Below are 25,490 nucleotides of genomic sequence, written 5' to 3' on the forward strand. Positions count from 1 at the left end.
TCAGGATTGCTGTGGCTTCAGCTGTATAAACAGAGGCAAAATGGGGAAGGATGCCTGCTGAGACAGTGTTTCCCGAAGAATCCACGACTGCGAAGGATCAACTTGTCTCAGTTTTTTATCCATCAGAAAATATCATGTTCCATTCGCCAAGTAGAGGGTTGGTGAGCTCTGAAAATAAGCGTTGATAGGTTATTGGGCTAGTGCCACTTTTATTGAATTTTTCTAATTCCAAGATGAAAAAAGATTTGTTTATGTGCCAGGGCGGGAAGTCTTCTTTACTGGCGAGTACATGCCAATTTCTTTAGCCAAGTCGATGATAAGTCCAATTGTTGATTTCCGTTTTGGCGTTTTTTTCCGCTGAAGTTCGGTTAACACTGTTTCATATAAAGTGTTGTTGTTGCACAGAAATAACTTTGGAATGAGTTTCATGAGACATGCATCAAATCTTTCTTCTATTGACGGTAATCCAGCTTCAACTAATAAGAATTTTATCGGAGATTTTAGAAACGCGCGTATGCTCCTGCTAACGGCCGTATGATATGGGGAATACAGAAGCTTAATGTTGCTTCTCGCACAATTGCCATATATCGGGAGACCAAAATCAATCTTGGACAGTAAAAGAGCTTTGGTTACATTTATAAGAGTAGATTGGTTAATTAAACAATGTTTTGATAATAAATATTTAACTATACTTAGTCTGACAGCCGGTTGCTTTCGTAAGTCTAAACAATGTTCTTTAAATGTTAGCTTTTTGTCAAAAATTATACCCAAAAACTTAAGACTAGTTGTATTGACAATTGGTATATCGTTATGAACTAAATTAAAATAATTACATTTATGTTTGTGACAAATATGGAAGTTTTTACATTTCTTAATGGAGATTTTAGCACCTGAGACTTCGCCCCAACGAGCTATGTCTGAGAGTATATCTAAGAAGTCGTTCTTTACAACACTTAAGTCATTAACTTTAGAAAACAATAATAAATCATCTGCGTAGCAAATGTGAGAAACATTTTTGTACTTGTTAATTACAATACTGACTTCATTGAAGGCTGCTATGAACAAGATAACAGACAGTGGAGACCCTTGAGCTATACCATTATACAAAGGATGGTAATTAGAGTAGGCGTTGTTGACATTTGCAACAAGTTTGCGGTTGGTGAGAAAATCTTTAATCAGGTTAAGTAACTTAACGCCTAGATTCCAATTTTGAAACTGACGAAGCACAACGTGAACTCCAACGCGGTCGAAAGCTCTTTCGAAGTCGATACTCAGGGCTTGTTTTCAAAAAAGAGAAGAGCATCGCTTGTGCCCTGCCCTGCCTTAAAGCCTACTTGTCGTGGGCTTATTAAGTTAAATTTTGTGGCATGAGGAGATACGCATTTATACAATCTTTTCAAAGAGTTTTCCCAGACAGCTAAGTAGCGATATCGGTCTGAACCCACTGACCTCTGTTGGAGTAGCATTAGGTTTAGGGATGGGCATAATGACTGCATTTTTCCACGCCTGGGGTAAATTCCCTGGTTTAAGATATTATTACAGCGTCTTAAAAGTCTGATCTTCAGACAGAGAGGAAGATGATGTAACATGGGATATGATATACGATCGGCTCCAGGGGTCTTGCCCGACAGAGTAGAGAGGGTGGATTCTAATTCTATATGTTCTATCTTGGAGTCTAGGTATTGGGAAAAGGTGCAACCGGTGTTATCGTTGCTGCTTAAGTATTGGTTTTTGGTAGTTACAAATGTTTCGTGAAAATTAGAGTCATGAGAACTATCGGACCAAAAAAAAAAGAGCCAGACAGTCCTTTAATATCGAGCCAAGCTTTCTTCGGATTAGTTTTATGATTAATGGACTCCGAGAATTTTTTCAGACAGTCTCTTTTATCTCGTTTGCACTTTTTGCGAAAAATTGCATTTGCTTTCTTATAGCGAATCAAATTGGTATATGTTCTAGAACGTTTATATTCAGACCAGTAAAGTTGTTTCTCTTTTCTCAGCTGAGATAGTTCGGTTGACCAGTAGAGTACCGATTTTGAAATGATTTTGTTCGTAGATTGTGGTATGGAAAAATGTGCAGAAGTCCGAATTATTTTAGTTATCACCGCAGCTTCTTTATTTATGTATGTTGTCAGAATATGGGTAGTAAGAGCAAAGATTAGATGTCACTTGTTGAAACATTTCCCAGTCAGCTTTGTTTGTTATAAACTTAGGTTTGGGAGGTACTTTGTATGCCGATTGAGTGCGGAGCTCAGTGACGATGGAAAAGTGATCGCTGTCATGCAGATCAGATAGGTTGATGGTTGTAAGTTTGGTGTTGGATGAACAGATTGTTAAGTGAACGGTTGTGAAAGTTTTATGTGTAGAAAAGTGTGTTGGGCTATTGTCTTTTAGTATAGTAAGATTCTCTGAGAGAATTAGGTCCTCTATAATAACGCCTCTGGTGTTTGTGTTTTCGGATCCCCAAAGAGGGCTCCAAGCAGTAAAATCTCCAGCGATTATAACCGGGGTTGAGACTGAGCTTATGAATTGCCTGAGTTCATTGCATGATATATTTTGTAGTGGTGGTATGTACACATGGTAGAAAAAGTCTGCGTTCACCCACTGTTATAAAGTATTAAAATAATTTAACGTGTTTATCTTAAAACTCTCAGTTATTTCTTTTCACTTATTTCAAAGAAAATTATTCGTAGAGGGTATGAACAAACTTTTTTGGAGTTTGAGCTGCGTCGTGTTCAGATAACGGGATTGTAGTACAGTTACTTAAATAGGCTGAGCAGAAAAAGTGTGCGTTCATTTCGTTTTTCAAGTTTTTTATACTGTGCGTATCGGACGTGTTTTACTGTCGATCCGTGTTTATAAAAGATTTTTCAACGAATTCAAAGTGCATTATTTCTAATAAGAGATAGAGACTCATAGCAAACTGCAAAGAAACTGCAAAGTGCTTCATCAAGTGTTATTCGATAAGCCAATACATAGTTAAACAATTTCAAAAAAGAAAACATAGCAAAATAGCTACCAAATAAACATAAAATAAATATATAACCATGAGTGTGTTACGTTCTCCCCCTTGGGAGAGAACACGATCCACAAGTGAGACTAAAATTCTTACTCCGCAAACAGTGCCGCTACATATCGAAAACTCGAACTCAATACCGTGCACGAATATAGCACAAAGCGGATCAAAAACAAACGGGCCAATACAGTCAGCTCCCATAAGCTGCAATAACAACATGCGCTCTACATTATTGCCATGGAGCGCAGAACGCTATGCTGAGAATCAAATCAGCAGTCCCGTATTCCCTACATCATGCGTGAGCACAACTGGTATGCCCATAACTACCACAACAAATTCGTCAACAACAACTAGTTCAGCTGTAGCTTCAAATGGTACAACAACAACTGCATCGACAGAACTAATGGTAGCGACCCTTTTGTCTGCCTCTACGCAATCAGCTACACCAAAAAAGCAAGCTGCGTTTAAAAGGGTTCGAAACTCACCTACAAAGGTCTCAACGTCGACTGCCAGTAGCAAAAAAATTAAAGCAACTCAACCCTGAGTCAAAGCAAACTGCCAAATTACTGGCTGAGTGAAACTTCTTCTGCAAACAAATTTGCCGTTTTAGATGTGGATGATGAAGAAGAATCTGCTCGAACTGCAAACAGTGGGCAAATTAAAGATCCACCATCACAAAATATAAATGCAAATAAAGATGTAAAAGAAAAAAATAATAAGCCTCCGCCAATATATGTTCAAGGCGTAGAATGTATAAAAACATTAAAGAGTGCTTTAAATGAAGTTGCAAATAACAGCTTCACTCTAAAAATCTTAGCAAATAATGAAGTTCGCATTCAAGCAGAAAATTTGCAAATATGTTAAAAGAAAAAGGAACGAAATTGTATACATTTAGACCAAAAAGTGAAAGAGGATTTAAAGTAGTCTTACGTAATATGCACCACTCTACAGACCAAGAAGAAATTAAAAAAGAACTAAACGAAAAAGGCCACAAAGTACTTAACATTACAAATATAATACAAAGAACAACAAAAAAACCACTATCATTATTCTTCATCGAACTAAAAGCAAGTTATAACAACAAAGACATTTACAATATAAACAAGCTAATGAACTGCATAGTCTCCTTTGAGGCACCTCACCATAAGCGCACCATTTCACAGTGCACGAAATGCCAGAAATATGGTCATACAAAAAATTATTGTACAAGCGATCCAGTATGCGTGAAATGCGCTGGTAGACATCTATCAATAGAATGCAATAACCGAATAAAGGAAGTTAAATGCGCCTTATGTGGAGGTAACCATACCGCCAACTACAAAGGATGCGAAATTTATAAAGCACTTAAAGTCCAAAGATTTCCACCTCTGCGTAATAAAGAACCAACATCAAATACAAATAAAAATAATACGCCAATAACAACAGCCGTAACAAACATAATTCCCGGAGTCAGCTATGCTGATGTTGCATCTTCTTCAAGGGAACATAAAGCAGAGCAGGAGCTGTCTAACAAATCTGAAAAAAAACAATGATATCGAAGAGTTTAACACGTTCCCTGTCCGCTGAGCCACATATGGTTCAGGAAACGTGCGCCTGATAAGCACTGATACGTTCCTGAGCCATATGTGTGTCAGGGGGTATATGAAACTTCTAAAGCAAATTATTCGACTGGACGTAACGGAACTGTACAGTTTCTGCACTGGACGTGCTGGTACAATAATAAAGTAAAGAAAAACGCCAGGACATACGAAAAAATATTTTTATTTTACGCAGAAATCACAAATTATTTTTAATTATTTCTTATTACGACACTCCTAGGCTTATCCAAATCAGCAATCTCGGGGTCACGCCCCATGTAAATATCATAATTCCAGACAAACCCCTCTTCTGTGCACAGTTTATAGATTTTCAAGCCGTATTTATGAACTTTTGATGGGTTGTATTGACGGAAAGATATCCTGCCTCTAAACGGCATCATCGACTCGTCAATGACGATACATTCACCAGGTGTTAGTAAGCTCTTCCAGTTATTGATAACAAGGTCCAAAAGTGGTTTTATTTTGTATAGACGTTCGTTTTGATCCCTTGGAGCTTCATTATCAACAAAGTGCCACCAACGTAATATTGACGAGAACCCATTATATGACATGTTTACGTTGTGAAATATTGGACTTGTCGATCAATTTTGCAATTTTGTATTGGGAAAGCGAACGTGTCAAAGACATGGTAAAATCCCTAGTCAACCAGATGACAAATATGATGAATATAATTACAATGCATTTAAAGAATATGAATGGACAAAAGTGAAAAAATTAAAATTCTAATTTGGAATGCAAATGGACTAATACAGCACTATTTAGAACTAAAACAATTTTTAGCTGACAAAGAAATTGACATAGCATTGATTGCAGAAACACATTTTACTGACAAAAGTTTTCTGAAATTTCCTAATTATAAAATGTATGTGACAAACCATCCTGATGGAAGAGCCCATGGAGGGACAGCTATAATTATTAAATCAAGCATAACTCACATAGAACAACTCCAATATTCGACGCCTCATCTGCAATCCACGACATTGCAAATATATGACAAAAATGGACCAGTATCTATTTCTTCCATTTACTGTCCACCTAGACATATAATAAACTCGGATAAATATGACAAATACATAACGCTTAACAATAGATTTATTGCAGTTGGAGATCTCAATGCAAAACACATTGACTGGGGCTCAAGACTCACCAACAAAAAGGGGCGTATTCTAATTAACGCAATTAACAAAAACAATTGCAGATATATAAGTACCGGAGAACCTACCTATTGGCCAACTGACGTAAAGAAAATTCCAGACTTGATCGATTTCTGCATAACCAAAAACATAAGCCATAACCAATTGACAATTCAGTCGTGCTATGAACTTTCTTCTGATCACTCGCCGATATTACTTGAATATGTAAGTTATATAAAATCTATAGATACATCTTTTCGCATATTTAATGACAGAACCAACTGGGAAAAATTCCGCCACCATATTGACGATCAACTTATACCAAATGTTATATTAACATTGAACGTGCCATTATCCATTTCAATGACGTAGTACTAGAAGCAGGGATCAAATCGGCACCAAAGCAAGCAAATAGAACAAATTCAGCAGCAACTGACATTTCTATGAAGAAGCAAATTATTGAAAAACGAAAGTTAAGAAAAAGATTACAAAAAACTAGATCACCTGACGACAAGAGAAAACTAAACTTAGCCACAAAAATTCTTAAGGATACTTTAAACAAAAGAAATAACAAAGAAATCCAAAACTATTTGAAGAACCTGACTCCCAACAAAGATACAAACTACTCTCTTTGGAAATGTACCAAAACATTAAAAACTCAAATAAAACATCAACCACCACTAAAGAAAGAAGACAATTCATGGGCGGTTACAAAAGAGGAAAAAGCGAAAACTTTAGCAAAATACTTTGAAGAGGTTCTATCAAATGACGAAGAAACGAAAATTGACAACCAAAACAACTACCATTATGACTTTACAAAGATAAAAAGGACGAATACTCACGAAATAATAGCTTGCATCAAAAAAGGACTAAAACAAAAAAAAAAGCACCCGGATATGACTTGATAACAGGAAAAGCATTAGTGGAGCTACCAACCAAGGCATATATATTTTTGCGAAACGTTTTTAATGCCATGTTTCGCTTGCAATATTTTCCGAAACTCTGGAAAGTGGCAGAGATTATTGCATTGCCAAAACCGGGTAAAGATCTAACTACCGTATCATCTTATAGACCAATAAGCTTACTACCGACAATATCTAAAATTGCTGAAAAATTGCTGCATGATCGACTAACTCAATTTCTGGAGAAAAAACATATAATACCGGATCATCAATTTGGATTTAGAAAAAAACATTCGACTATCCAACAGATCCACAGAATTACAAATAAAATCCAATCAGACTTTGAAAACAATCGTTATTGTGCGGCAGTATTCTTAGACGTAGCTAAAGCGTTTGACAAAGTGTGGCACAAAGGCTTACTCCACAAAATAAAAATAATGATTCCTTTTGACTACTATCTTATCATAAAAAGCTACCTAACTAACCGAAGTTTCTATATTAAATATGACGATCAATGTTCAGATATTCATCAAATAACTGCTGGAGTTCCGCAAGGAAGCGTTCTTGGACCTCTACTATATGTTTTATTCACCGCAGACATACCACCTCCTGACGAAACTAATTCATCAATTGCTACGTTCGCAGACGATACAATACTATTGGCATCGGATAAAAGCTTAACTATCGCTACTGAAAAACTGCAGCGATACACAAACGCAGTTAAGGAATGGTTCGATAATTGGTGCCTAAAAATAAATGAAGACAAAACCGTACAGGTTATATTTACTACCAAAACAAAATTTACTGCAGTTCCAATAAAAATAAATGGCAAAGCAATCACAATTAAACCAACTACTAAATACCTTGGAATACATTTGGACTCGAAACTAAATTGGAATCACCACGTAAAGCAAAAGGTCAAACAAATAAAAGAAAAACTTCGACAACTTCATTGGTTAGTCAGCACAAAATCCAGACTTACTATACAGAACAAGCTATTATTGTATAAAGCCATGATTAAACCAATCTGGCTATATGGACTACAGGTGTGGGGAACGGCTAAAAAGTCTCACCTAGTAAAAATTCAACGACAACAATCGAAGATTCTTCGAATTTTGACCATGTCTGACAGGTACACGAAAAATGATGACATCCACAGGACTTTTAATATAGCAACAGTAGACGAAGAGACCAAAAATTAGCAAGAAGCCACTTTGAAAAAATACAAGAACACAATAATGCAGAAATCAACAAACTTCTGGAAAGGGAAAAAAACACTGAAAGACGCTTAAAGAGAACTCGACCAAGCGACTTAATGAATGCTAGAAAATAATAAATGTGCAAAGGGGTTAAATTTATTTAATTGTATACCATATAGTATTATTTCGTTTATTTTAAGTTTTATCGCTTTGGCACTGGTCTGACTCTGAGGGAATTTAAAGCCAAGATGATCCTAACGGTGACGCAAGAAAATATATTTCTAATGGCATGTTGACTTTTCCAATGCTGGGAGAATACTATCACATTAATTCGTTCTTCCAAACGATACGTACTCAAACAATTCTCTATACCGACCTTGACGGATTTCTAGTATAAGTTCGTTATCGGTTACTGGTGTGTCAAACTCTTTGCTTTTAATTAATTTCTTAACGTCAGGACCAGTGAAAACCCCTAGGGCTTAAATTAAATCCACATAATTATAAAAAACATTGAAAAACTATATATTATTTGAGCTGATATCGAACTTTTGTAAATTGTGCTGGTTGTCGTCAATTTGCCAAGTTGTTTGCACATGCGTAGCAGTTGTTAAAACTATAGATTTGTGGATTCAATGCCTTTTTCAAACACAGTTCTAAATGGCCATAAGTTGTGTGCCAATTATACAATCAAGGACCTGCTTAAACCGGGTAAACAACCCGATCTACCTCTGTCATACAGACCCCTATGTCTGCTGGACACAGTAGGAAAGGTACTGGAACGCATTAACTGCGAACGACAGGTCTCTCAGAACAACCAATTCGGCTTCCGGGAAACTAGATCTACGGTGGATGCAATAAGAACGGTGGAGAAAATAGCTTACAGGGCTATAAGTGCGGGAACATCGGCAAGAAAGTTCTGCGCTGTGATCACCCTAGATGTTAGAAATGCTTTTAACTCGGCAAACTGGCCTAGCATCATCCGGGCCCTCAAACATTTCAATGTACCAGCCTACCTTGTCCGCATTATCTGCAGTTATCTAAGTGATCGCATTCTGCGATATGAAACTGAAAATGGACAAAAAACGTTCAAGGTCTCCGGTGGTGTACTATAAGGATCAGTGCTGGGACCAACTTTGTGGAACATCATGTACGATGCAGTCGTGAAGGTGAAGCTCCGGTCAAACGCCGAAATGTGGGATACGCCGATGATATTGCCCTGGTGGTAGTTGATAGGAAACTTGACCACTTAAAGGAAAAGTGCAACGGTGCTGCAGCGAGAGTGCACGATGGCTTAACGAGGCTAAGTTAGATTTAGCCGGTCACAAAACCGAGGCAGTTCTAATAAGTGCTGGAGGGCGAAAGTCCTTTGAGCAGAACATAGGTACACACTAGGAGTGGGACTATTTTCGAATAATATTCGAATAAACATTATTCGAATAAAACGAATAATACTATTCGTTTCAAATAATTCGAATAGTTCATTATTCGAATACCTTACTATTCGAATACCTCACTATTCGAATACCTTACTATTCGAATACCTAACTATTCGAATACCTTACTATTCGAATACCTAACTATTCGAATACTTTACTATTCGAATACCTCACTATTCGAATACCTTACTATTCGAATAACTCACTATATATTCATTTATATCAGGGAGAAAATGCTTTTAAAAATATAAAAATTACATTGGCCCTTCTCATGGTGCTAATCAGTTTTTCTCGATTTTTGAACATTGTGATTTTTTGATTTGACCGCTTCATGTTTCAATTAGCTAATATGATAAGATTTCTTTGGTATTGTTCTTGATAAAACATCGACAGGTATACATACTTATATGTATGTGCATAACTAAATGTGCATAAAAACATCAGAGCGTTTCTAAAAAAATATTTGGTTTTCCCTCGTAACAATTCTTGTGTTTAGACGCCTTAAAATTAGTATTAGGGTGGCATCGCACTTTTCAATTTCCCATATAAATTGTATGGAGAAATATGATTTCACATTTTCTATGTACGCATCGTATTATACGATAACGGATCGAAATAATGGTTTTCTCTCAAACGATAAATATGGAGCCTTAAAATCTTCTTTTGCTTAATCTACAGATTTAGAAGTTATTCAAGGCCAATAATAGGATAGAATTATATACTTATTTATGTACACATGCAGATTGCTTTGAAATTGGATTGATGCGCAAATGCATGTGTGTATGTATCTATGTATGTATGTAATTTCAAAAAATTACGCTATAGAAGAAATAAAATAAAAATATTACTTACTTTTTGTTGCTAATGTGTGTACCTAAGCTCGGTATTGAACAACAGATACATGACATATATATGTAATATATATGTACATGTACCTACCCTGCTGAGTGGTCAATAGTAGGTAGATATTTCTTTGTATATTTAGTTATAAGACATTATTTGTAATAAATAATTATCATAGTAAATGGTTTTTGAAGTATTTATGTGAGTTTATGCTTAAAGTTATAATGGTTCCATAAACAAGTGGTGGATCCCATACGTTTCAGCATATCACCACAATAATTCCAGGAGGCCTCACCGGTATTTTCCACGATTGTAAAATGTTGCCAAACTTTGCTTCTGGGCATTATTATTATTTTTTTTATTTGTCTTGATTAATGATTAGATTGGCTGAACGTTCTTGCTTGAGGTTCTTGATTGTTAATGAATGATCTAAGCGCGGGATTTAAAGAAATACAAAGGAAATATGTATACATAAGCGATCGAAATTCCCCCAATTAAACTCAACCCAAAGAAAAGTTTGCCTGAAATGTCCATCTATATATTTCTCATCGCCAGTTACCTAAGCGTATGCATGGTCGTAGGACTGTCTGCACTCGTTTATCGGGCTTAGGTCAGTCAGTAGCAGGTAGAGTATATGAGTATATGTATGTGCATATAATAGTACTGCGAAAAGCAAAAAAACCTAAAAGAAAATAATTGCATGCCTCAAGCAAGAGTAGTCCGCTAATCTAAGTAAATATTTACCAAAATATGAAACAAAAACAAAGCGCCGACACAATAAAAAGTAGGTAGTATTTCCATTTAACACGTTCCCTGTCCGCTGAGCCACATATGGTTCAGTAAACGTGCGCCTGATACGTTCCTGAGCCATATGTGCGTCAGGTAGAAATACCCTAAATCCGTTTTTTTTTTTAATTATTATTATTACTAAAGCTATCCTATGACTACAAAAAAACAAATTATTCAAAAAACCCTGTTGGACTTGTCGGTCAATTTTGCATTTTTGTATTGCGACAGGGAACGTGTTAATATAAGCCTTTGCGTGGTTTTTGAATTTGCATACTTAGGTTCATGCACTTGTACAGAAACCGATTAGTAGTCTGCTAATCTAAGTAAATATTTACCAAAAATATTCGAATAGTGAAGTATTCGAATAGTGAGGTATTCGAATAGCATTATTCGAATAAACGAATAAAAAATTCGAATAAATATTATTCGAATTACGAATACCTCTCGAATAAAAGATTTTATTATTCGAATAATTTTTATTCGAATAGTCCCACCCCTAGTACACACCGTATAGTCTCGAAAAAGGCGATCAAATACAATACAAGACTTTGTTTCAGGTAGCATTTAATAAATGTAGGTATATTCCAAGGCGGCTTCTGTCAACGGTGCCCTAACGCGATTTCTCCCTAATATAGGAGGGCCCCAGGGAAATTGCAGACGACTACTATTATTGGTTGCTGACTCTATAATTCTGTATGCAGCATCTATCTGGGCGGGGACCAAAAAGTCTTATCTACGGAAAGTCACCCAGATATACAGGCAAGGTACGCTGCGTATAGCTTGCGCGTATAGAACGGTGTCTGATGTTACAATCTGCGTAATAGCTAGAAAGATACCCCTAAACATCTTGGCAGATGAAATGCCAATACCTATGTATAAACATAGAGGGAGTAATTGGGACTATCGACGGTGTATAGCCTTCATATGCGTACAGGAGAGGAAGCAACTATTGCTGCTGCTGAAGCTTTTCAAAAGCATACTTGTTCTTGCTATGCAAATGGCTTTTATAATTACCAAAATGGTCCTTAACACTATCAAATTTGCACACAGATGACTGTCCTCCTTCAACTCAAAAGCGACCCATTGTACAAACAATTGTTTTAAATATTTGTTAATTAGCAGAGAAGCGAACTTTGTTTTGATAATCCACAAACCAAATTTTCGTTGATGATTTTTTTTGATGATTAACAAAAGGAGATTTGTTGTTCGTTTTTTCCTTTTTTTTTTTGATAATTGTGCTAAGCTCAAACATTCATATTATTGATATAACAAACTAAAAACGCAACTTTGTTCTGTTTAATGATACATATAAGTACAATTAAAGTTAATGTTAAGCCCTGGTTCAAAGACATTATTCTCTTATTTTGAATCTAGAGCAACCGCAGTTGCCACAAGCACTGTAAAAGCGCATATTGTGGCAATTTTGCAAGACTTCGTTGCAATACCATCAGCATGTGAGCCATCGATATGTGAAATGGAACAGAAACGTATAAGAGATCATAATGAACTTATAATTATGGAGAATGCCCAAGCAATGATTAATATTCAGCATCAATTCTGTGCCGCTAGTTATGACGCCTTTTCATCTTTAACATGTTGCTTTGTTTGCAAATCACCTGTTGGCTTTCCACATGAAGCTGAATGCATAATGATAAAACAAAGGTAAGTATGTTTAATAAATTTGGCCTTATCGTAACTCACGATATATGTCATCAATGAAGTAGTTTTTCATTATGTACAAGAGACATTTCTTTCTCAATGGCACGTTAGATCTCACCTTGTTACAGATGTATCACCTCGCCCATCATCCATTTCTTTCATTTCATTTCTTCTTCTAGAAGTTTTTAAATTTTTCATTGAGGCTCTTTTGTTTCTGTATTTTGTGCAGTTTGGTGGCAATTGTTCAAATCGCTTTATTTAAGTAACTGACTTCAGATTTTGAAAATAGAAAAATAACTGTCAAAGTTAAGACAATATGAATTGTATTCTCTCTTTACTACGTCGCATTGGAATCGGATTTATTTTCAGCACCCTTCCTCAATGTGCATCTGTTTACATTCAAATTTCACAGTACTTAATATAATTTTAATAATTTTACAAAGTTAGAGTGCTTTGTTTTCGACAAATTTTTAGTTAGTAACTGATGTACTCATGTTCTCAGTTGAAATGTATTTAATTACATATCCCCATTCTGAACAATCTCTCGGACGAAGTGTTTTCTGATGTCGATGTGCTTTGATCTAGCATGGTATACTGGATTTTTAGCTAAGCTTTGGGCACTGAGATTGTCACCATATAGAACAATTGGTGTATTAGCTTTACCACAGCCAATCTCAATCATTAAGCGTCTCAAATACAACACTTCCTTCGCAGCTGACGACAATGCCATGTACTCAAGGCCACGGATCCCTGTTTCTCGGACTTCCACGAAAATGGTCCACAGGCCAGAAAAAACACACATCCGGTGTATGATCTGCGATTGCTTACATCACCGCCTCAGTCCGCATCTACGAATCCTTCAAGAGCCTGCGCATATGGGCGATAATTCAGCTTCAGATCTATTGAAGGCACCGCATTACAAGCTTCACACCTGCGACATGTTCCCTATGTGGGTTCTTGTTCCTCTGTGCCAACTTTACAACTGAATGATAAATATCTGGTCTGGAAGTCAAAGCTAGCCATTAAGCACGTTAAGGCGTATAAAAGACAGCAAAGCACGAGGCCTAGACGGCGTTCCTAAAATCGCCTTTAAGGCAGCAGTGCAGGCGACGCCAGAAATCTTCGCGACTATGTATGACGGTGACACATATAGCACGCGACGCCATTAGCGGAGGACACACACGGATGTGTGCAATTGCACGAAGTTCTGTGCAATTATCACGCTAGACGTCAAAAATTGATATCTAATACGCATACTACGAATCTACTTTAGGGATAGATGACGGTCTAAAATCATATAAAGTCACTGGTGGCGTCCCTCAGGGATCAATCCTTCGACCCTCACTGTGGAATGGAGTACTTAGGTTAAAATTGCCGAATAAAGCAACACTTTTAGGCTATGCCGGTGACATCGCTCTCGTAGTCACGGACAGAAGCTAGACCACCTGCAGGAGAAATGTAATGGTGCAGCAGCTAGGGTCCAACTATGGCTTTCTGTAGCGGGGCTGAAGTTGGCCGCACAAAAAACAGAAGCGGTCCTCGTAACTGCGCGAAAAAAAGAGTGCATGAAATTGCGAATAAATGACCATGAAATACTGTCGCAAGAGGCAATAAAGTATTTAGGCGTAATGATCGATGCACGGCTCTGCTTTAAGCAACATTTAGCAACTGTGGGTTCTAAAGCAGCGGCAGTCAACGGTGCTCTTACAAGAATTCTTCCAAACATAGGCGAACCGCAAGGCGCCAGAAGGCACCTCCGGGCAGGTGTGGTGGATTCAGTCATCTTATATGCTGCTCCTATATGGGCACGAGCTAAGCCATCGGATGTTAGACCAGTAACTCAAGTGCACCGGCGAAATGCACTAAGAGTCGCGTGCGCATACAGGACCGTATCAGACAATATGGTTTGTGCCATCGCTGGAAAGCTCCCAATAGATATACTTGTACCGGAAATGGGACAACTTTATGACAGACAAGGAATAAAGCCGACAACTGAAACGAAAGCTGCAGAACGTCTGCATTCATTAGGAAAATGGCAAAGCAGATGGGACTCGTCTGTTAACGGACGTTGGACCTATAGACTTATCCCCAAAATTAGCCAATGGATGACCAGAAGGCACGGTGACGTAGACTACTATTTAACCCAAATATTGAGCGGTCACCGATGTTTCTTGGAGTACCTCTATTGAGGACACTTCGTTCTGTCCAAGCTGCAACAATGCAATAGAAAGCGCGAAGCATGTGTTCTTCTACTGCAATCGTTCCAACGAAGAACGCCGAACACTTGAGTTAGTATTGGGCGAACAGCTGAGCCCAGACAGCTTAATCAATAGCATGTGTGCATCACATGACTGTTGGAACGCAGTTAAAATACGAATGATTATCCATGCTTGCAGACCCATCAAACACTACGCGAAGCCTTGTTGATCATAGGGTGATGTGACAAGTAGCAACATTTGGTCGATGGCTTTTTGATTTCGGCTTCCGGCACTCGCTCCATATGTTGCAATGCAAGATATTCTGCCATGAAGTTTGTATATTGTTCTTTCAATTTGGAATTACCTGCAAGTCTTCTTTCTGTTGCATTTCAGATAGAAATGATGAGTATTGTGCTTTATCAAGACGTTGCACCGGGACGGATGAAGAAATTGTTGGCATAATCAGAGCTTCGACATTGAATGATTCACCATCCACCATGGAGGTTATATGAAGGGAGACCCAGCCATGGGAAACACCCGTAGCTATGTTGTTTAACCCATGTATTTGTATTCTTGAGTGCTGACGACGTAAACCCAAACGCTGCACGCAATTTTCGGAGATTATTGTTTTTCCCGAGCCGCTGTCTAATAACATGCGACACTGCTGTTGTTCACCATAGCAATCAGTTACCTCGCCCACCGCTGTAGGAAGGAGTGTGTTGATTTCTGGCAATGCATTGAAGTTGACGATCACCGCTTGCTCATCACGCTGTCGTAGTGATGCCTCAGTGGTGTCTTGATGAAGGAAACTATGATGACGTTTGCGACAGATGCGGCAAGGGAATTTAGAGCGACAATTGGCGGATATGTGTACCACTCTCAAGCAGTTGAAGCAAATGCGTTTACTGGCTACAAAGTCCCGTCGTTCCTTAACATCCAATCTAGAAAATGCGCTGCACTGAGGTAACTCGTGATCATTGCACTTCACACAAAGCATTGACTTGGTTACTGTTGTTTGATGAGCCTTCACTGAGACTATGCGTTGGCGAGTAGGTGATGTTGTTGTCAGTACAGCAGACTCCAAGGCGAGACATGTGGTATCTAGAAAACTAAGGAACTCATTAATGCTAGGAAAATCAATATTATACTTATGTAATTTAGTCCACTCTCTAGTGGTAGCTGAATCAAGCTTGGATAATAAAAGATATATAAGCCAGATATGGCATTTCTCTGCCTCTTCTCCTAAGGCGCGTAATCCACGCAAAACCTCTTCTGCGCCATGGTATATCTTGCGCAAAGTAATCGACGATTGACTAGTAGTAGTTGCCAAATTTATAAATTTAGTAATATGCGTGTTAGCAATAACACCTAATTTGTTGTATCGAGAACATAGCTTACTCCAAGCCTCTGAGCAATTTTCGTTTGTTTCAGGAATAGGCACAACTAGTTCATATGCTGCTTTAGCCAAATAACTCTTTAACAGCTGGAACTTCTGGCAAGCAGTGTACACTGTGTTATTGTGAACTGCGCTGACAAAAGAGTCATGGAATGCTTTCCATTCCGTTAGTTCAACGCCAAATGCTTTTATTTTTAGCTTTGGCAAAAAACTTATGTTAGGACTAGACACTTGTCTTGCCAAATTTTGTAGGATGTCAGTTTGTGATGATAAAATACTCGTAACTGCAGCATCTTGACGAGTTGATTCAAATGTAGCTGCCGTTACTCGAGAGTTTTCAGCTATGTGTAACCGTAGTTTGCTTTTTATGCAGAGCATTCGCTCTTCAAATTCTTTCCAGTCTGCGCCGACATGCATCCCTTCCTCACCGTCGCTCTTCTCGAACATTACCCGAACAATGTCCTTGTATTCAACCCAAATCTCCTCCAGACGTTCCAAGCGACACTCCCAATCTTCAATGGGTTGATCGACGCCATTGCTATTCAGAAACGTGCAAATGCGTGTAACAGCTCCCTTCAGCAATGCACGTTTGGACCTCAGTTTTTGCATGTTGATTTACTGCAGTTTAACCCGAACAGCGTGCGTTTTGCAGAACATATACTACGTAAACCCGTAAAAAATCTTAAATTTATTATATCGCGTCTGATCCGGCTCGAAGGACCAAAAATATGTTGCGGAAATTGCAGCTTTTGATAATAAAGTGAACTGCATAAAAAAACAACCGGTTAGAATCTTTGCAAGACAATTTATTGAATATGCATATTCTGCGCACTTATGCTGTACAATTCCGACTGACTCCCGCTATCCTCAAAGCATACATACATACATATAACTTTATATTCGAATATAAGGTGGCGTGATGTTTGCAATGCATATACATAAGTACATAGGTACACACAAATATAATATATCAAGAGAAGAACCGTAAGCCTAAGTAGCTAGTGTGCTCTATTAGTTAGTGTTATATATCATATTGCTCTAATACATAATAATAATAATAATATCAAGAGAGAACTAAAGGGTGTGTCGCGTGGTTACTGTTCACTATGTTTTTGGTGAGCTTCATGAGGCTGCCATAATTCAAATGGTCATTTCGAAAATGCCACATTGCTGCACTGCACTGTACCGCGCTTGTTTTCATCGGAGGGCGACGCAGATAATAGGTTTAAAAAATGTGGGGCCTCCACGGTCGCTCCGATGATATATTTTGGAGAAATAGAAAAGTAGAAACGCGTGTCAGTTTCCGGTTATTATCAGTTTTTTTATTATTTCTGGTATGTATTGTATGTCGATATAAATGCAAATCGTACAATATAAAATAACTCGGTGTTATTTATTAATTATTAGTATAAAATATATATATTATATGTAATTTTATTTACCTTTGGCTGACACGTCCTGATCATTGCTTAGTAAAAATCGCAGTGAAAGTTAAATTGAAAATTGAAGCGAAAGTAACCTCGCCGAACAGCGTTTAACACGGTAAACGTTTTAACTGTTCGGCGGGGAAATGTCAAGGTTAACGACCTTCACGTTGCAGCGACTGGAAACGGTGGTTTCCAACAGTCGGAACGGTAGGCGCAGTTACCATTAGGGTTGCTAAACATTTACGAGACTTTAGGGTGTGGCCTAAACAGCGCTAAATCATACATAACCGTTACTTTCAATTACAAAAAGTTTGTTTTTCTTCACAGCCCTCAAAATTGGCTGACCTTGCTGACTTACAACCACACACTTGTTTGTGAAGTTAACTGTAAATTCATGTTCGACGGCTCGACTAACCGACACGAAATTCTCCTAAATTTGCGGTAAATGCAAAACGGTCTCTAGCTTGAGTTCACAGAATTAATTTGAAGAATAACGTCGCCTCTGCCTACTACGCACGCAACTCATGTGCGCTATCGCCCCGCTGTCTAGGCAAAAACTCGAACCTTCTAATTTACTTACATCTGCCGCTGCTAAAACTGTAAATAATCGATGTTTTTGTTGATCCTACTTTGATTTTATTTTTGCACTGATTTCTATAATAACCGCGCTGCCCGCACCTGTATCATTCGATATCTTTCTTTTAACCTCTCCTATTTCCGTAACGCCTTTGTAATTGCATGGAATGCCTGTTGCTCGCTCCAATTTACCGCCTTAGATTCAGTGCCCCTGCGCTCACCTTCTTCCAATAATTTTATTTTTAACACTTCTAGGGAAGATAAACTGTCGCGTGTTTCCATGGCTATTACAAAATTCTCATACTGCTTAGGTGAGCTTGAGAGCAACATTATGACTGCTAGCTCCTCGCTGAGTTTAATGTCGAGCTCCGAGAGCTTGTCCACCGCTGATCAAAACCTATTGATGTAGCTGCACATAGCGTCATCATCCATCATCAGCAAACCAAGCAACTGCTTTTAAAGGCACACCTTCCTTACTGGCCCACTGGGTTAATGCACATCCTTAAGCTGTTTCCATGCGCTCACCGCTGTCGTACAGTTCTTCAAGTAGCATAACTGCGATGGCTTCACGCTCAATGTGATCATTGCCAATGCTTTTTCATCGAGTGCATTCCAGCTCGCCGCTTCTGCTCTACTGGTCGGTTTACGTCCATCACCCTCCATATCTCTGCATGCACCAACACGGTGCGCATTTGAATGCTCCAGGAGTCAAAGTTACCTTCCTTCAATTTTTCAATCTGATACATAGAACCCATGGTAACCACACACAATCCACTCAAAATGCAGATTCACCAACTTTCTTTGCCTGGTGAACCTCATTAAAATGACTGTAAGCTCGTTCCAAAGAGAATCCACAAACGGTGCTTTGTTCTGTGGACCCTTTATGTATGTATTACTAATGTCTGTACATATTATTTTAAAGGGTGAGGCTTTTGGACTAGTTTCTTTCTAAAAATGCTACAGAAAACTCAGTTTAATATTTTCCATAATTTTTGCTTCGTTAGAAAAAGATAATTTTTCGATTAATGTGTGTACAATATAATCCGATGAATCTGATTAAAATATATCCACTTAGCCTATAAGAATCTATTATATTCATTGACTTAATAAATAAAATATCCGTGAAACGCCCAAATGAAGAGAAATTTTTTTCTAGTAGCGGTCGTCCCTCGGCAGGCAATGGCAAACTTCCTAATGTATTTCTGCCTTGAAAAAGCTCTTCATACAAAAAAAAAGGTTTAACTAGAACATTTTAAAAATATTTTTTTTATTTTATTTAATGAACTTTAATATTTTTTAAGACAATAGTTTAATTTACCGTACTTTTGAAAATAATTAAAAAAAGTGGTTAGCCCAAACAAGTTATTATCATATAATAAACATTAATTACATTTTCCAATTAAGGGGTCCCGATGGTCTAGAGCTCAAAAATTTAGGGAATTTTCAGGAATTTTTTCTTACAGTAAAAAAAATGAAAAACGATATTTAAATTTTTTAGGCTTTTTATTTAACTTCTTTTACATCCAAAAATGATGGGCTGTAAAAACTATAATATTTTCCGCATGAAAATTTCACAGCATATTCTTAAGATACTATACTCTCGAAATATCGAAAAAACAAAAAATCGATTTTTTGAAATTTCTGAACTACCGAGGGGTCCTCTTAAACTTGAGTATTAATCGCTTCGTATCATTATTATCTTGATGAAATGCAATGTTTTTTGCAAAAATTGCCCTCTGTTTAGTGACAGGAGGAACTGCGGCAGTCGGTCGAACATGACAGGTAACATCATTTTGTCCATTTTGCCTCTCTCAGCTTGCCAAGGTCCCTTGTGGGTTAGAGTAACCCGTTTGCTAACCGTGGCTTTGATGGCTGCAGAAGGGAGGGGCAGAACGGGCTATGGGCCAAAAAAGTTGGCCTCAGAGCCCATTCTGGCTAAAGAGTCAGAGATCTCGTTACCCGCGATACCCACGTGTCCCGGGACCCATGTTAGCATCAGGCTATTATGTCCACCGACATATTTAGTACCGCCTGGATTTACAGGACTCGATTACCCTTGAAGTGGTTGGGGGCTGTCTAAGGCCATGAGCGCAGCTTGGCTATCGCTGCAGACACATATATGTAGATCGGCCTCTCCATCTGTTTTCCACAGCGAAGTTCATCGCCATTTTAACAGCATACACCTCCGCTTGAAACACAGATGCATGCTTTCCAAGAGGGGCCGGCACATTATCGTCGACATACTGCCATCAATATACGTGAATTTTTTTAACAAGACTGAAACGTACACCATCCAACAGCCATCGAATTCACCTTATTTGGCTCTCTGCGATCTTTTTAGTCATGGAAAAATCACGACGCGGATCGGGTTTATCAGCCAAAAGTGTATATATATATATATAATTGGCGCATACACCCTCTCTGGGTGTTTGGCCTAGCTCCTCCTCCTATTTGTGGTGTGCATCTTGATTGGCACACACAAATGGAGTGACCTACAGTTTCCAGCTGACTCCGAACGGCCGATATTTTTCATGAGAAGCTTTTTAATGGCAGAAATACACTCGGAGGTTTGCCATTGCCTGCCGAGGGGCGACCGTTATTAGAAAAAACTTTTTCTTCATTTTGGTCTTTCACCAAGATTAAAACTTACGTTCCTCTCTGAATTCCGTACGTAGTGGAAAATTCGAAGACGGCTATACCGAAAATAGAGTTCTAGAAATGTTGCGAGAGCTAGATCAAACGACGTCATAAGTGCGTTACAGTTGTGTTCTTTGAAGTGAAGTACTTTAAAGACGATAATATCACTTTTGAGGACCAAATTTGCAAATTTTCTGAACATATTCCGAAAACTATTTGCTCAATGTTATATTTCCATTACAGCAATGTGTTGCCACCTGTTACATCATGAGACAACAAAGTAGAACATCTTTCAAGCTATACGTTTTAGGCAATTACTGTTGTTTTTTGAAATGACTCAAGGTCTCCGTTATTAAAACTGTCACAATATGAAATGTATGTCAAATAAATAAATTTGATACAACCAAGTTTGTATTTACGGATCCAAAAGAAATAATCGTTTCTGCTGTAACATCATTGATATTTATATTCATAAACAGCGTAGGAGCAGCGCTTCAGGACAGTATTCAATCCGGAAGTAGAGTCCCCCTAGCCACCTTAGATATAAGGAACGCTTTCAACGGCTTATGATGGGCGGACATATTAGCCGTCGTAGAGCTAAGGTTAAAAATTCCGGCATACCTGTAGCGCATGAGGAGATTTTAATTGCACGACCATACGCTCGTCTATCAAACGTCACTCCCGGAGCGGCACAAAGATAATTCTTGGTCCCGACTTATGGAACATCCACAAACGTGGCTAGATTCACGTGACCTCAAATTAGCGAGAAAGCGGAGCTAATATTTCTAACCCGTTAGATGTTAGCATGCAAACTTGCTCAAAAACGGTAGCCACAAAAAAGGTTATAAAGTACCCAGGCATAAGGCTGGACCCAAGACTAATTTCCTGGGCTCAAATAATATATGCAGCAGAGAAAGCCGCCAAGATGGCATCCCCACGCAATAGACGGATGGCAAACATATGGGGATCAACCCAAAGAAAACGGGGAAATAGTGATGGCTACCACGCTAGCACCATAAAAGTTTTGGGCATTAAAGAACGAGAGGATGAAAAAAGGAGTAAGCAAATCTGCAGCTCGCGAAATAAAAATCGAAACTATAAGGCTATGGCAAGATCGTTAGACAAACGAAACACGCGGCAGATGGACGGCTAGTCTAATAAAAGACGTCGCTAAATGGTACAGCAGGAACTTCGGTGAAGTAAATTTTTATACAACCCAATTGCTTTCGGGACCCGGGTATATATAGCTGTTCAAAATAGGGTTGAAAATAGGGAAATGCGAACACCCGACTTGCGAAGTGCTTGATTGTGAATGAACGAGAATAATACCAGAGTAATTGAGATTCAAGCAACAACTGTTGTTTTTTGTTACAAATTGAGTTAATTGTTCAGCTCTTGGTACTGGGTGTTTGTATGATTTCCGGATTGTCAGGATAACATTTTTTGCGATAGCGCAAAAAAAGGTCAATCGAAGCTCCGAAAGACTAACCAAGATCAACGGCTGATCACATGATTTTCAAACTTTTATGTATAAAGTTTCTATTGAAGGGCGGCCTGCACTTAGCACAGTCTTTCTGAAATCAAAACTCGCCAACATCCAATTATTCCAATGGTTAACTTGCTTTTGTAGCGCTCTGCATTGACTGTAACTGTGACGCTGCTTCAAAACCTACAGCAAGCAGTCTCAAGATCTACTTCCTTCTATACAACGTGGGGTTTCCGAGTATCAAATACGGTAAAAATGCATCTAACCCACATAACCAACCTCTTCTTTTTGTTATAATTTTCAATGAACATCAGAAGTTATGTGTTAACAAAGTATTAGGTGGCGTGGATAATCAATAGGAAAAATAAGAAAATTATACCGCTGACCTTATTGGCGATCTCATTTTTGATGTCTGACTCTTACATTACTTACGCTTTGGTTTATTTTGATTATTTATATTAAATTATATTTGAAAATTTGTGAAAGTCATTAATTCTTAATCATAATTTTTTTTTTCAATGCTCATAAGTATGTATTACCGTACTTCACACTTTATAAGTATTTGTATTGTAGATCAAACACTGATCCGCGTTCTCAAACCCCTTCACCGAATATGGGTGGAGCTTACAAAGCGGAAACTTCTAGAGGTAACTCCATAACGGATCAGCGTCCACATTCACATGGTTCTTTAACTAGTCAGCAATTAGATCAACCAGCACGTGAGTGAAATATTTTCTAATACTGAATATAAAATACTCTTGATTGTTTGCACATTCTTACATGAAATACAGATATTTTTGTAGGGGTTGAGTAAGTATTCCCTCTACACTTCCTTATTTTAAATGCTCAACTATAAGTCACAGGTTGTACATATATAACAATTATAAACCACCTTCAAATGTAACATAAACTCCACTTTCTATCACTCATATAACCTTCCGTCAGAGCTTCAAGCTATTTATAAAGTCTTATTTAAATAAGTCCTAGGTACACTTCGAATAGTATGTTCGACAATATCAGCTGCTGTTATGAATGATCGCATTAAATTCACGTTATTCAATCCAGGCATACTAGTAAATCTTTATATGTAGAAACTTGATGCTACGAAACAAGATATTTACATCCCGTCGAAGTCTCTCAAATTGAGTACATTCGATCAAATATTTCAACTTCCTGGCAACATCTTTTGGGTGACGGTGATGGCGACAAGAACCTTTACAAAGAGATGCAAGCAAAATAATAAGATGCGCAGGATGGCCTTTGAGAGACCGACGATGCTCGAACAGGAATGTAATTCATTTCCAAGCAAACCGAATCCATTCAAGGTGATAGTAATAGTACAAAAACAATGTATTGTGTTTTTGCTTCTTAAGCTCAAATGGCAAAACGATTATTTCTGTCTTGGCTGTAAGGTGACCAAGTGTGATGTTGTTCTCCGATGAGTTCTCCAGGGGTTTTCTGGAGAAATGCGTTGCAGCAATGCCTGGGAGGGGATCTCGCTTAAGCTCATCCCTGCTTCGGAGACTTCCCTCGAAGACCCAGAGCCGGCATTTGGCTACCGAAGGTGAGGGTTCGAAGATCCCCCACGCCCTCAAGCTTCAAAACCCTGAGGTTCATTTGACAACTGGTCTATGATCTAGTTGGAGGAACCTCAGAAAAACAGCTCCACTGCACTGCTGCTTATTTCTGTAGAACCCCTGAAGGTATTCGAGGTATTCTTATTTCAGCTCGCCAGACGTGACATTGGTGCGTGTAGAAGCATCTACTGGCCGCTGCTACTATTTGATTTCTGCACACATGGCTCACGAATATGCAGCACCTCTTGAGAAGGTGGGGTGTTTGGTGGGCTCACCTTCATTTAATAAAGAGGCCATCCTCATCGCCTGCGACGCCAATGCGAGACATACCGAGATAAATGATCGAGTTGAGTCTCTTTTTGATTTCAATATTAGCCGTAATCTCTTTATTTATGGTAGAATAAGGGCCACACTCCCACGTTTATATTTCCAGCATCGGAAACATCAAACGGTTGGGAGGAGGTTCTTGATATCACTCTCCCGATTAATTCGCCTGCCATTAGGGTTAATATTTGGAAGGTTTCTCAGAGAAATCATAGGTAGATCCTTTTCGAAATCAATTTCGCACGGGAAACCATATCTCCTCACAGGAACCTTAAAATAACCGACTGGTCTCTGTTCAATAGGGATTTCAATAAAAAATCAACATTTAGGGCTACTCGATGTTTCCCTGGAATCTATCCTGTCAGTTGATGGAATCACGTGGGCAACAAATAGTTTTCCATTTAAAATCTTCTGGTTCTGACGATATCTTGCCTGTGATGCTTCAGAAAACAAGTACCCCTGATTGTTGTTAAAGGGTAACTGCACAAATTATTTCTCAGGAAAGCGCAGAAAAGATGGAGCTCCATTCCTTCATATGCCCTTTGGCCCCAGTACAATATACGGAGGACTCAGAAAGTCCTTTGGACTCCTTGCCATTCAATTTCCAAACTCGTTGCTGTGTCTACCGGTCACTGAACGATCGGCAAACACGCGGAAAAACTAACTAAATTTGGTAGAAAAACACGTCACCTCAGCGCTCAGACTCAAAAGTATGACGCTATGGAAAGACCGGTGGTTTGGCCACGCATCTATTTTGCACTCTCTGAAGAGTCACAAACAAGAAATAGACTACTCTATCCCTAGACTCACCTTTGAAAGGCTCTTCAAGACGAGTATACCGTCAAGAAGGGAGTGGCAGACACCATGGCCATGGAGAAGGGGGGAATTAAACTTTTATACAGATGGTTCCAAGCTAGACGATAAGGTTGGCTATGGAGTTTTCTCGGAGGAATTAGGACTGGAACTATCCGTTCGACTACCAGACTACTGCAGCGTCCATCAGGCAGAGGTACTAGCTATAAAAGAAGTAGCTACATATCTAAATACACACGCCGTAACAAAAACGACTATACATTCTCGGATATCCAAGCGGCCATCAAATCAATGAATGCGGCTTTACTAAGATCGAAGGTTGCACAGGAATGCCGGGCAGCTCTAAATGATATTAGTGACTTATTCAAAGTCAGCCTTATTTGGGTTCCGGAGCATAAAGATATTGAGAGAAACTGTAAAGCTGATGAGCTAGCCAGAAAAGGTACTGCTCTCCAACTGCTCAGTGATAAAAGTACCATTGG

At 38.5% G+C, this 25,490-nt stretch overlaps 1 protein-coding gene across 3 annotated transcripts in view; it reads left to right on the plus strand.

Annotated features, from left to right (window-relative positions):
• LOC128861190 (uncharacterized) overlaps window positions 1-25,490 on the plus strand; it is an 86,732-nt gene that overhangs the window by 44,709 nt on the left and 16,533 nt on the right. For 2 of the 3 annotated variants that reach the window (XM_054099142.1, XM_054099143.1), the window contains exons 3-4: window positions 12,290-12,577; window positions 22,868-23,013. In XM_054099142.1, coding sequence (XP_053955117.1) covers window positions 12,290-12,577; window positions 22,868-23,013 — 434 coding nt within the window. The remainder of the gene's footprint in view (window positions 1-12,289; window positions 12,578-22,867; window positions 23,014-25,490) is intronic. The other variant, XM_054099144.1, reaches the window with a different exon arrangement.

The sequence above is a fragment of the Anastrepha ludens genome, chromosome 4, assembly GCF_028408465.1.
Source record: "Anastrepha ludens isolate Willacy chromosome 4, idAnaLude1.1, whole genome shotgun sequence".
NCBI classification, from domain to species: Eukaryota; Metazoa; Arthropoda; class Insecta; order Diptera; family Tephritidae; genus Anastrepha; species Anastrepha ludens.